The 12655-nt window shown below is 66.0% G+C and overlaps 1 protein-coding gene across 1 annotated transcript in view; it reads left to right on the forward strand.

Annotated features, from left to right (window-relative positions):
• ADGRB1 (adhesion G protein-coupled receptor B1) overlaps positions 1-12655 on the forward strand; it is a gene marked incomplete at its 5' end in the record, with an annotated part of 58589 nt that overhangs the window by 10873 nt on the left and 35061 nt on the right. The window contains 15 exon segments of the mRNA XM_025047592.1: positions 670-780; positions 1222-1386; positions 1504-1666; positions 1994-2169; positions 2715-2879; positions 3078-3179; positions 3666-3772; positions 4001-4195; positions 4433-4501; positions 5174-5282; positions 6204-6347; positions 6784-6859; positions 7009-7111; positions 8099-8142; positions 9825-9997. Of these exon segments, the coding sequence (XP_024903360.1) occupies positions 670-780; positions 1222-1386; positions 1504-1666; positions 1994-2169; positions 2715-2879; positions 3078-3179; positions 3666-3772; positions 4001-4195; positions 4433-4501; positions 5174-5282; positions 6204-6347; positions 6784-6859; positions 7009-7111; positions 8099-8142; positions 9825-9997 (1902 nt within the window).

Raw genomic sequence — 12655 nt, forward strand, 5'->3', positions numbered from 1 at the left:
AGGCCTAGTCCCGGCGGGGTGGCGAGCAGCAGAGGTAAGGGCCTGGGAGGAGGGGACTGGACCGGCTTTTTTCTCACCTGTGGACTGGGAACGTCGGGGTGGTTGCCGCCTTCGCCCCCAGCCCTGGCCAGGCCCGCCTGCCCCAGCCCAATCCTGCCTCCGGGGTGCGTATTCTCATAAGACACTAATGACCTCATGCATATTGTAAGTGCTCCCATAAAGTTAAATCAAGTTATAATGAGGCTGTCATTCTTCGGGCTGGTTTTTCTTTGATAAACTTTCTTGGGGAGAGGAGCTCATCTCAAAATCCCGGGGAAGGGCGGGCCCTGCGATGCTGGGAAGAGGGTGGGGGTACAGGTCCAGGCAGCAAGAGGCAGAGGTGCTGGTGGGAAGCTGAGCAGGGGAGGGCAGCAGCCACTCAAACGTGCAGGTGACCCCTGCGGGCCCCGGAGAAGAGGAAGGGGCACAGGGAAAGGAAGATGGGACCCCCAGGAATGGCAGCCAGACAGGGGTTGGCGCCAGACCTGGGTGCCCTGGTCCCAGGATTCCCAATTGTCCAGTGGTGCTGCGGAGCCCGGCCCCACGCTGGCCAGCAACTAAGGGACCCAGGGCCCCGAGCGAGGCTCCCGAGGGCCACGGCCTGGACGCTGACCTGTGTCCATCCTGCAGCGGCCGGGCGCACCAACTCCCGGAGCCAGTCCCTGAGGTCCACTGACGCCTGGAGGCGTGAGGAGCTGGGGGACGAGCTACAGCAGTTCGGGTTCCCGTCCCAGCAGACAGGTGAGCTGCAGGGGCGGGTGAGGCTGGCAGGCCAGCAGGAAAGCAGTGGAAAGTGGGGAAGGTTGGTTTCACCGGACTAGGTCTTTGGGCAAATATTTCAAGTTATTAACTGCTGCTGATTATAAGAGGTGACTTTAATAACTTACCATAATTAGACCACTTCCTTGGGTGCCAGGCTCTCGTCTCCAGGCTCAGTAGCTTTGGGTGAAATAGTGCCAGACCCCAGAGACCGGGAGATGGCACAAGCCCAGCCTCACAGCCTCCCAGGGGAAAGGCAGGTCCGGGTTCAAGCCCCTTGGGCTTAAAAGGCCTCTTGGCGGCCGCCATCTGCTGTCCTGCGGGGCGGCCCTCCTCGGGGGCGGGCGTCCTCCTCAGGGCCTGGCCACCGCCCTGGTTCAGAGGCAGCGGCACGCCTGTGATGCTGTAGGTCTGGGCCCGTAGGTGACCCCGCGGCGGAGGAGTGGTCCCCGTGGAGCGTGTGCTCCAGCACGTGCGGCGAGGGCTGGCAGACTCGCACGCGCTTCTGCGTGTCCTCCTCCTACAGCACGCAGTGCAGCGGGCCCCTGCGCGAGCAGCGCCTGTGCAACAACTCTGCCGTGTGTCCAGGTGGGCGCGCGCCGCGGGGCGGGGCACCGGGGGCGGGGCCTCGGCGCGGGGCACCGGGGGCGGGGCCTCAGGCCCAGGGGTCGCACAGCTCAGCAGCGCCCTCGGGTCACCCCGCAGTGCACGGCGCCTGGGACGAGTGGTCGCCTTGGAGCTTGTGCTCCAGCACCTGCGGCCGCGGCTTCCGGGACCGTACGCGCACCTGCAGGCCCCCCCAGTTTGGAGGCAACCCCTGCGAGGGGCCGGAGAAGCAAACCAAGTTCTGCAACATAGCCCTGTGCCCTGGTAGGTGAGAGGGAGGACGGCAGGCGGGGACGGGATGGGGAAGGGCCCAATGAGTCGCCGGCCAGCCCCGGGGCCTGGCTTTGCCCAGCCCAGAGCCACCTGCTGGGGCGCGCAGAGTTGGAACCTCAGGCTGTGATCAGGCAGGGAGCTGGAGACCCTAGAGCATTCTTGTTGGCGTTGGGGTGCTGGCTCTCGGGGGTGCTCACACTTGTGACTCGGGCTGCCCGGTGGGGTGGAGGTCCCCAGCAGTGCTCATGCTGCGTCCCAGTGTGAGCGCCCAGGAGGCCCTCGGTGTTCACGCTGGTCCCTGTCCCCTTCCTCCCCTGGGCCGGGCAGTGGACGGAAACTGGAACGAGTGGTCCAGCTGGAGCGCGTGCTCCGCCAGCTGCTCCCAGGGCCGGCAGCAGCGCACGCGCGAGTGCAACGGGCCCTCCTACGGCGGCGCCGAGTGCCAGGGCCACTGGGTGGAGACCAGAGACTGCTTCCTGCAGCAGTGCCCAGGTCAGCGCGCGCGCGCACGCGCCGGGTCTGCTGCGGGGGCGGGGCAAGCCGCGGAGGCGGGGCGAGGCCCGTGGACCACCCCCACCCCACCCCCCGCATGTGACCCCAGGGGCGTGGGGGACCGGGGGAAGTGGGGACGATCCTGGGACAGTGGAAAGTAGAGGGCAGTCCTGGGACAGTGGAATGTAGGGGGTGGTCCTGGGGGTCAGTGGGATGTGGGGGTGGTCCTGGGGGATGGTGGAATGTAGGGGGTGGTCCTGGGGGACAGTGGGATGTAGGGGTGGTCCTGGGGGATGGTGGAATGTAGGGGTGGTCATGGAGGTGGGTGGGAAGTGGAGCGGTCCTGGGGGTCAGTGGGAAGTGGGGCGGTCCTGGGGGACACTGCACACAAGGCATGTGTTTCTCTGAACCACGCTGAGTTCTGCTTTCTCCTCCCACGGTCTCGATTTCTCCTCACGGCTTCCTGCTTCTACCCTCCTGGGTCCCCACGGCTCTGCCTCCCCGTGTCCCTGTCCCTGTGCCTCCCCACCCGGCGTGCCCTGCAGTGGACGGGAAGTGGCAGGCCTGGGCGTCCTGGGGCGGCTGCAGTGTCACGTGTGGGGGTGGCGCTCAGCGCCGGGAGCGTGCCTGCTCGGGGCCCTTCTTCGGGGGAGCAGCCTGCCAGGGCTCACAGGAAGAGTTCCGCCAGTGTGGTGCCCAACGGTGTCCCGGTGAGTGTGCCCCTCAGCCCACCGCCCGGCTCAGGGGGCAGCTGAGGGACCGGGTGGGCTCGGGGCCGAGCTTCTGGTGGACGACTTCTCCTTGTGACGCGGATGTCCTGGAGGGGTCTTGGCCCCTTGCCCCCGCCGCCAGCTCTCAGCTGCCCTTCCGGAATCCTGCCCCTGCTCACTGTGTCTGGACCCCGGCAGAGCCGCATGAGATCTGCGACGAAGACAACTTCGGCACTGTGATCTGGAAGGAGACCCCGGCAGGAGAGGTGGCCGCAGTCCGGTGTCCCCGAAACGCCACGGGTGAGGGCTTGCGGGCAGCTGGTGTGGGGGGTCCTGTCCTGTCCTCACAGAGCTGCGTGTGGGCAGTGAGATGCCCCTACAGGCCAGCCCTCGGGGCCTGTCGGAGCAGGAGATGCGTCCCTCCCTGACCGTGGCCCCTGCCGGGTGACAGGGTTCTGGCAGTTCTCTAGGGTCACCAGCGGTGCCCGTTTCCCTGTCCGTTTCCTGTCAGTAGGCACTGGGTCACACTACCTGATGCCAAAAGGCCCCGAAGGCTGACCCGTGTCCACCCCAGGGGCTGAGGCTGCAGGCTCTGGATAGGGAGGGGCTCCACGAGAGGCCCCGGGCTGAACTCGAAGCCCCCACTTAGCTGTGGACAAGTCCCTGATTCTGGGGCTGAGGGTCCCATCCAGAGGGCTCAGGCCTGGGAGTCGCGGGCGGGGTTCCTGCACGGCGCCGGGCGCCCAGCCGAGAAGTGGAGCCCGCGCTGATCCGCTGCCTCCCCAGGCCTCGTACTGAGACGTTGCGAGCTGGACGAGGATGGCATCGCCTACTGGGAGCCCCCCACCTACATCCGCTGCATCTCCATCGACTACCGGAACATCCAGATGATGGTGGGCGCCGGGCCTGGGCCTCCCGCCCCGCCCCCCTGTCCCATAGGGGCTCCTCTGCCCCATGTCCTCGGACGCAGCCCTGTGTCCCCACCGGCGTGCCCTGTGGACACAAGTCAGTTATGACCCCTGGCTGGGGGCTGCGGAGAGCTCTCCAGGTGTGGGAGGTCCTTGGCCCCTGCCTTGACATGTCCTGTAGGGTCACGGCACCCAAACTCCCTGTCTCCCTAGACGCGGGAGCACCTGGCGAAGGCTCAGCGCGGGCTGCCGGGGGAGGGGGTGTCAGAGGTCATCCAGACGCTGGTGGAGATCTCCCAGGACGGCACTAGCTACAGCGGCGACCTGCTGTCCACCATCGACGTCCTGAGGAACATGACCGAGATCTTCAGAAGGGCGTACTACAGCCCCACTCCTGGGGATGTGCAGGTGGGTCCCAGCAGGGCCGCCCGGGGGAGGGGCGCCTGGGGGGGCCTGGATCCCAGCCTTACTCTGAGCCCGGACGGGGCCCCAACCCCGGATAGAGACCTGAAGGCGCCAGTGTCCACCCCCTCGTCTCACGCAGCCCCGCCCCGGTCACTCACTGATCCCCGGCTTGTGTCACGGGCTGAGCCCTGCCCGTGGCGCCCCGTTCTCGGCTCACTGGCCTTCCCCCCTCCTTTCCAGAACTTTGTCCAGATCATCAGCAACCTGCTGGCAGAGGAGAACCGCGACAAATGGGAGGAGGCCCAGCTGGTGAGGACGCCGGTTTGGATGGGCACAGCCTCCACGGTGCCCTCCGCAGTCCAGGCTAGCCCGGGGAGCGGAGGCCTGGATTCAAATTCCAGCCCAGCCTCTACCGGTCATGTGACTCCGAGGAAGTCGCTTACCCATGCGACTCTGAGGAAGCCACCCTTCCGAGCCTCAGTTTCCCGTCCGAGGGACGGGAGCTCAGTGGGGGGCGGTGGGAAAGCGCGTTGCCTGCGTGGTTCTCGTCAGGGCGACCGGACACGATGGTTCTTTCTCATCTGGAAATAGGGGTCCCCATCCTCCTCCCAGACTGACTTGGAGTCCACCATTACTCCCGTCACCAGGGCAGTACCCAGTATGGGGACCCCCGCTCCCCGCCCTAGCCCGGGCCCCTGGCCGCGGGGCGCAGCAGCCCCTCGGGGCTCAGCGTCCTCATCCACAGTGGCAGTGGACACCCAGAGGTTCTGACCCTGCTTTCCAAGTCTGGTCCAGAGACCACAGTGCTCAGGGCTGAGCGGCCAGACCCAGAAATGGGACAGATGAGGGGAGGCGTCCCCCTGGCTGGGGCGCAGGGTCCTTCAGTGACACCCGCATTTAGCTCCGAGGCTTGGCATCCTGGGAGGGGCGGCGCCCCACCGTCTTCGTGGCCCCCTGACCCTGCCCCCACCCTGCCCCCAGATGGGCCCCAATGCCAAGGAGCTCTTCCGGCTGGTGGAAGACTTCGTAGATGTCATTGGCTTCCGAATGAAGGATTTGCGGGACGCGTACCAGGTGACAGACAACCTGGGTAAGCCCGCCCCCCGCCACGCCCCTGCTCTGCAGCCCTGGCCCAGGCCTTCCTGCCTCACTTTCCTCATCTGTGTGCACCTGTATGTACTTGTGTGCACCTGTGTGCACCTGTATGCACCTGTGTGCACCTGTGTGCACCTGTGTGCATTTGTATGCACCTGTATGCACCTGTGTGCACCTGTGTGCATCTGTATGCACCTGTATGCACGGGCAGCACCCAGTGCCCCCCCGGGCCAACCTCCGAGGTCGGTCAGTTCGTTCAGGTGCATAGACTTCGGGCTCCCCTGGGAGGGGTCAGCGTGGGCGTCAGACCCAGACATGGACCCCGAGACCTTGAATCCTGGGGTGCACCAGGAGCCACAGTCCACAGCCAGGCCCTCGGCAGCACCTCCCTGGGGCCGGGGCCCCCCCTCCACCTGTCAGCCCCAGTGCCCTGCCTGTGCTGGCATGGCCTTGGAGATTTGAAGGCAGGACTGTGCGGCCACCCCCTCTCTGCCAGCCACTCCCAGAAGCGTCTTGTCAGAGGGGACTGGTCTCCATCTAGCTCCCGGCATTGACCGAGTATGTGACGCGAGACGGTGACAGTGCTTGTCTCCTGAGAATACAAGGGTGGCACATATGGGGTCAGTGCATACGGGGAGGGCAGGCGGTCAGTAGCTTGGAGCTAGGGGTCTCGGGGAGAGGCCGGAAAGGTGCCCTGGCCCTGGGCCTCACAGGGAGGTGGCGCCCGGGCAGGAGCCTGGCCGCTGGCCCCATGCACTCCGGGTCCCCTCTGAGCCCCGAGCACCCATGTGATGGTCCTGGACTTCTAGGCCCCCTCTGCATCATCCCAGGACCAAGGCTCCTCGTCAAATAACTGCTCTCCGTTTCCTTGTCCCTGTCCATCTCTGCCGCCTCCTGCCCTCTGCCCCCACCACAGTCCTCAGCATCCATAAGCTCCCGGCTAGTGGAGCCACGGACATCAGCTTCCCCATGAAGGGCTGGCGGGCCACGGGCGACTGGGCCAAGGTGCCGGAGGACAGGGTCACCGTGTCCAAGAGCGTCTTCTCCACGGGCCTGGCAGGTGAGGGGCCCTCACTAGAGGCTTGGGCCCAGTGTCTGAGGGCCTACCCCCCGGGAAGGTCCTTCTGGAGTCCGGCCTGCTGCTTCAAGGACCAGGGTGCCGTCCACGCTTTTCCGAGTGCCCTCAAGGTCTCCCCTTTCTCTGAGAAGCTCTCCCCGCCCTCTCGGTGCTGGGCAGGTCCCAGGAGATGACCTCTTCCTCACAGAGAGGGACGGGGTCGTGCCTGGAGTCACACACAGGTGACCCTGGTTCCCAGGAAGAAAAGCCCTGCCCTGTTTGCTCCCAGCTCCCAGGGGTCACTTGGGGCGCCTGGGCAGTCACCCAGGCCTCCGACTGCAGCGCTCTGTCTGGGCCTTCCCCGGAGGTCGCACGCTGGAGCGGGGTCCAGGTTGGGGCATCGGCGGCGGGGAGGAGGGTGACTGGCATTCTCTTCCAGAGGCCGATGACTCGTCTGTGTTCGTGGTGGGCACTGTGCTCTACCGGAACCTGGGCAGCTTCCTGGCCCTGCAGAGGTGGGCGCTGCGGGCACGGGGAGGTGGGGGTGGGGCGAGGCCAGACCTGGGGTGGGGGGCACGGGGTGCGGGCTGTCGGAGGCCTTCAGCGAGCGGCCTGCGGGAGCGCGGCTCCCGGACGCGCTGACGTGGCTGCTGGCACTCCCCAGGAACACCACGGTCCTGAACTCCAAGGTCATCTCCGTGACGGTGAAGCCGCCCCCACGCTCCCTGCTCACGCCCTTGGAGATCGAGTTTGCCCACATGCACAACGTGAGTGCCTCCGTGCGTGCGCGTGTGTGCGTCTGCGTGTGTGTGGCTGCTGTCTGACCCCGCGTGTGTGTGCGTGAGGGGGGGCGGTGCTCACACTGCCGGGGTCTCACCTCAGCCTTGCAAGAGAGCGGCTCTCATCCCTGGATGACAGGTGGGTAAACTGAGGCTCAGAAAGGTGCGGTGACTTGCCCAGGGTCACACGGTACAGTGTGTGTGACGCCACGTCTGATGCCACTGCCTGAGCCCCAGCCTCAGCAGCCCTGGGCCCCGTCAGCTTGCTCACTCCCTTGGGAAAAGAGCCATCCCCTCTGAGAAACAAGTCTGCCCCGGGCCTCGGGCCCCTCCGTGCCCTGTTACTTGGAGCTCTCTATAGGGCCGCAGAAGAGCCAGGCCGAGATGTCCCACGGGCCAGCTGAGAGCTAGCAGCCCAGGGGTCATCCGGCCAGCTCCAGGCCTCCTCTTGGCCGCCGTGTGGCCTCGGGCAAGTCGCTCGAGCTCTGTGCCCGGCTCCCGTCCCATCGAGCGTGAATGACAGGGTTGGGCGAGGGCGAGGTCACTCCCACCCGTGAGGGCCCGGCAGCCCGGCGTCACCAGCCCTGTCATCCGGTGCGGGTACGCCGCGGCCCGCAGGACAGGGGTTTGCTGAGACCACCGTCTGCCCGCCTGACCCCAGCCCGCGTGCCCCTCTGGGCCCCCTGCGGGGAGTCGCCCTCTAACTCCATTTTGCATTAAGCTGGGCTGGCCACCTGGGCACCCAGAGGTAAAAAAAATCCTGCTCGGAGGGGCAGGAGCAGCATGAGGCCACCAGCAGGAGGAGGAGCTGGGCCCGTCCCTTCCCTGCTCCAGGCCTCAGTTCCCTGCTCCTGAAACACCGCCTCTCGGGGGAACAGAGTAGGCAGAGCACTATGGGGTGGGCTTGCCTGTGGGTGGGCTCTGCCGGTGACCCTGAGCGGGCAGGTGGCCCTGACTCCTCCCCACTTCCTCCAGGGCACCACCAACCAGACCTGCATCCTGTGGGACGAGACAGATGTGTAAGTCCATCTGGCTTTGCAGCCTGGGGTCTGGGGGCTGGGCTTGCGGGGGGGTCACCTAGCGGGGGAGGGGTGCCGCTGCTTGGTGCCGCCGGTGTGCCATCTGTCTGTATTTCGCACGGTCCCCCTGCCCGGGTCTGGCTTTGAGGCAGCATGGCGCCCACCCAGCCCGCCTCCCACGCCTCCCAAGAAGGTCCACAGTCAGGGGAGTAGAGGGGCACGGAGGTGCCAGGCCCGCCCCCCACACCCGGAGCGAGCAGACCCCTGCGGTTCAGGCTTGCAGGAGCTCGGGGGGCACCGTGCAGCCCGGGACAGCTCGGGTGGGGTTGGAGACCCAGAGCGATCAGGTGGGAAGCAGCGGCAGGGCCTCCCGGGGTCACGTGCCAGGTCCCTGTCCAGCACCTACCAGTGCCACCCACGTCACGTGCTGGGTGTCCGCCCCACACCTGGCAGGGCATGGACTGGACTGGCAGTGTCCCCCCAGACACGGTGAGGCAGAGGGACAGTGGGACACCTCGTTTAGTCGCACGGAGGAGTGTGCAGGGGCCCTAAAGTGGGAGCAGCTGCAGGAGAGGAGGAGGCTCGGGATTTCGGCAGCCGGGACAGGCGAGCTTGGCGGCTCCGTTCTCATGGGCCGAGTGGGCCTGGTGGGGCTGGGCCTTCCCCAAAAGGGGTTTGGGGTGCACTGGGGAGAGTGCAGTCAGTGGGAAGCTCGTCATTGTCACCGCCTGCCTCGCCCTAGCACCAGCCCCCAGGCTTCCCTGCACCCCTTCCCCAGGCCGCTCGGAGGGTGGGCGTGCCCAGCCCAGGCCCCAGGCCCCAGGCCTAGGGGTACACGCAGCAAGTGCCCTCATGCTCTGGGCAGTGCAGTGACGAAGTGCATCCTGGGAGGCCAGGACAGGCCCTCGGCGTGGCCGACACCGGAGAGCGAGTTTGCCTAGCAGAGGAGGGGCGGTGGGAGGAGGCGGCTCCAGCAGAGGCACAGCTTGAGCCAAAGGATGGCTGGGAGCAGGCAGGTGGGTGCAGGGGTGCAGGGGGAGGCTGCGAGGGGCGTAGGGCCGGTTTGTGGGAGCTGCACGTCAGGAACTGTGGAGTTGTTTGGAGGTTGGGATCACCACGCACCCACCAGTCCGTCCTTCTGTGGTTAGGAGGTCCTGGTCCGCAGCCTTTCTGACCCCAGTGCAGGGGACGGTCACACAGGACCCTGTAGACAGACCCCAAAAAGGCTGGGTCGTTCCACAGCCGGCCCTGGGGCTGTGTCTGAGGGCAGGGGCTGAGAGGCCGTGTGGGGCAGGTCCACGGAAGCCTCTCGGGAGCGGTGACACAGCACTGCGCCTGCGGGCATCTAGGGACAAGCATTTTGGCAGAGAGCAGGCAGCGTGGAGGCCCGGTGCCTGGCGTGGGCAAGGCCACGCGGCTGCATGCGCTGGCCGTCCCAGCTCCGGGTGGAGGCTGGGGCTGGGCTCGGGGAGAGCTAGGGGACCCCGCAGCCCTGGGAAGCTGCTCCCCTGAGTTTGGCTGCTGTCGACTGCTTTTCTTGGGGTTTGGCAAGTGGCACAAGCTCTTCGTACAAAACGGGGCGTCGTAAAAGGTGAAAGAAAGAAAAGGCGAGGAACCCCACGTGCTCGAGGCGCCCGGCCATCGGGGGGTGTCTGAGAGTTTTGCCTTTTCTTGGGGTACAGGTCCATCCTATCTGGCACAAGCCCCTCCCAGCAGCCTAGAAACCCTCCCTGGGGGCTGTTCAAGGCTCCTAGGCCACCAGGGGCCCTGGGTCGACCCAGCCCCCACCGGAGGAGCCCTCCGGCTGCTTCAGCGCCCTCCGGACCGCTCTGCCGCCTCCCGTGGTTTCCTGCACGTCGCGTCCCCGGGCAGTTTTAAGCTCTCGGTAGTAAATTGTTTTCCGGAAAGATGGGACCCTTCCCCTTCGCCCTCCAGGGGCAGCAGCAGGCGGCGAGAAGCCGGGCTGGCCCTGCATGTGTCCAAGACACTGTCGCGTGGACCTAGGCTGTGGCCATTTGTCTGCATGGCCTGGGGCAGATCCCGCGCCTCTGGGGCCTCAGCTTTCTGCAGCCTCCCACCCCCCCATCCCCTCCACCCCCCCCAGTCCGCCTGCCTATGGGGAGGGGGAGGGGCAGGTCGGCGAGGAGGCAGCAGGGTCCAGGGGCTGCCCCCACCGCATGGCCTCCGCCTGCCCTTCCTCCCTCAGCTGTGGGGTCCTGCCCACCCCTGCTCACCTCTGGGCTGTCAAGGGCTCTGCACCAGGGGCCCGAGGGCCCAAGAACAGCAGCGAGGTGCCACCGGCCGTGCCGTGTTTGAGGTGTACCCAGGGCAGCATTTAGCACTCAAGCTCCCTGCTTGGCCCTGGGCATGGCCCTGGGGCAGGGCTGCCCCGTCCCTGAGGCTCTCAGAGGCCCGCGGTCCAGCTGGATGCTCAGGGCTGGGGGTCAAGGCCTCTGGTCCAGAGCTGGGCAGCCCGGAGTCCCCAGGGGAGGGAGGCTGATGGGAATGGGGGAGGGGCTGGGTGGGGCCGCTCCTCACCAATGGGACAGCTCAGATGACCCGAGGCTGTCCCAGGTGACCGGGCGCGGTCCGGGCGGGCGCTGGACCCCAGACGGCCTCCACCAGTGCGCCCGGGGGCAGGTCTGTGTCTGGTGGGCCTGTGTCTGTGTGTCCTTGGAAGAGAAAAGCTCTCGCGTGTCTGCAGGACCATGTCTGTGGGGCGGGGGCCGAGAGCGGTCAGTGACCATCAGCTGAGAGGGGGATTGATGATTGAAACGTGATCGTCATCGTAGATGAAGCCAAGACCTCCTGGTCACACGCCAAGCCCTGACCCTGGTCCCACGTGACCCCTGAACCTGGTCACACGCCGAGCCCTGGCCTGGTCACACATGACCCCTGACCCTGGTCACACGCAGAGTCCTGACCTGGTCACACGCTGAGTCCAGACCTTGGTCCCACATGACCCCTGACCCTGGTCACATGCCGAGCCCTGACCTTGGTCCCACATGACCCCTGACCCTGGTCACACGCTGAGCCCTGGCCTGGTCACACGCTGAGCCCTGACCCTAGTCACACGCTGAGTCCTGACCTGGTCATACGCTGAGTCCTGACCCTGGTCACATGCCGAGCCCTGATCCTGGTCCCACGTGACCCCTGAACCTGGTCACACGCCGAGCCCTGACCCTGGTCCCACGTGACCCCTGAACCTGGTCACACGCTGAGACCTGGCCTGGTCACACGCTGAGCCCTGACCCTGGTCACACACTGAGTCCTGACCTGGTCACACGCTGAGCCCTGACCCTGGTCACACGCTGAGCCCTGGCCTGGTCCCACATGACCCCTGACCCTGGTCACACGCCGAGCCCTGGCTTGGTCACACATGACCCCTGACCGTCTCATCTGGAATGTCTTGTGCAGGTTCACACGTAACGATACGTGAGCCGGTGGGGCTGTCTCCTCTCCTAGCCATGTGTGACAGTCAGGGACGCGACACGCTCGTCTTGGAAAGAATGAGCCAGAGGTTCCCAGCCATGGCGCAGACCCTACCTGCGTCCCCTCTGGTCACACACGCACATGCATGGGCTCGACTCCCACACCCGAGGCGGCAGCTCGTGCTCTGTAAACACTGGGCCCCGACCACCCCGGAGTCCCCCTTGCTCCAGGAGCCTGAGTCATGTGACCAAACCCCACCCTGTGCACCCAAAACACCAGATCACGCACTCCCGAACCTAGCTGACAGCATAGCTCAGGGCTCCTCCCCACACCCCACGCCTGTCTGTCCAGTGGCAGCGAGGTTCTGGGGAGCAGGGGTGTTAGTGGGGGAAAGGGGAGTTCTTGCAGAGTTCCCAAATGTACAGGAGGATGGACAGGTGGATGGATGAATAGACGGGTGGGCAGATGGAGGATGGTCAGGTGGGTGGAGGATGGATGGATGGATGGATGGATGGATGGATGGATGGATGGATGGAGGACAGGCGGGTGGACAGACGGATGGAGGGCAGATGGATGGATGGATGGATGGAGGGCGGGCGGGTGGATGAATGGAGGGTGGATGGATGGAGGGCAGATGGATGGATGGATGGATGAATGGAGGGTGGATGAATGGAGGGTGGATGGATGGATGGATGGATGGATGGAGGACAGGCGGGTGGACGGACGGATGGAGGGCAGATGGATGGATGGATGGATGGATGGATGGAGGGCAGGTAAATGGGTGGATGGAGGGCGGCCGGGTGGAGAGAGGATGGGTGGGTGATGGGCAGTGAGAGGGTGCCCTGGTCGGTGCCGCTGACGAAGGTGGGGAGCACAGCCTGGGGGCCGAGGTCCGCGATGCTGGAAGGACGGCTTCCTGGGCCTCACGCTTGCGGGAAGTGGCAAACGTTTTGCAGTGTCTTTTTTAAGTAAATGAGCTGCAGTTACGTGGAGCGTGGAAGCCAGAGCTGGTGCGGCGCTCAGAGATCCTCCTCTCTGCCTCCCTGGCAGGCGGTGCACCCGCGGCCCGGCCCGGCGCTGG

Source organism: Pteropus alecto, unplaced genomic scaffold (genome assembly GCF_000325575.1).
Source record: "Pteropus alecto unplaced genomic scaffold, ASM32557v1 scaffold105, whole genome shotgun sequence".
Lineage (NCBI taxonomy): Eukaryota > Metazoa > Chordata > Mammalia > Chiroptera > Pteropodidae > Pteropus > Pteropus alecto.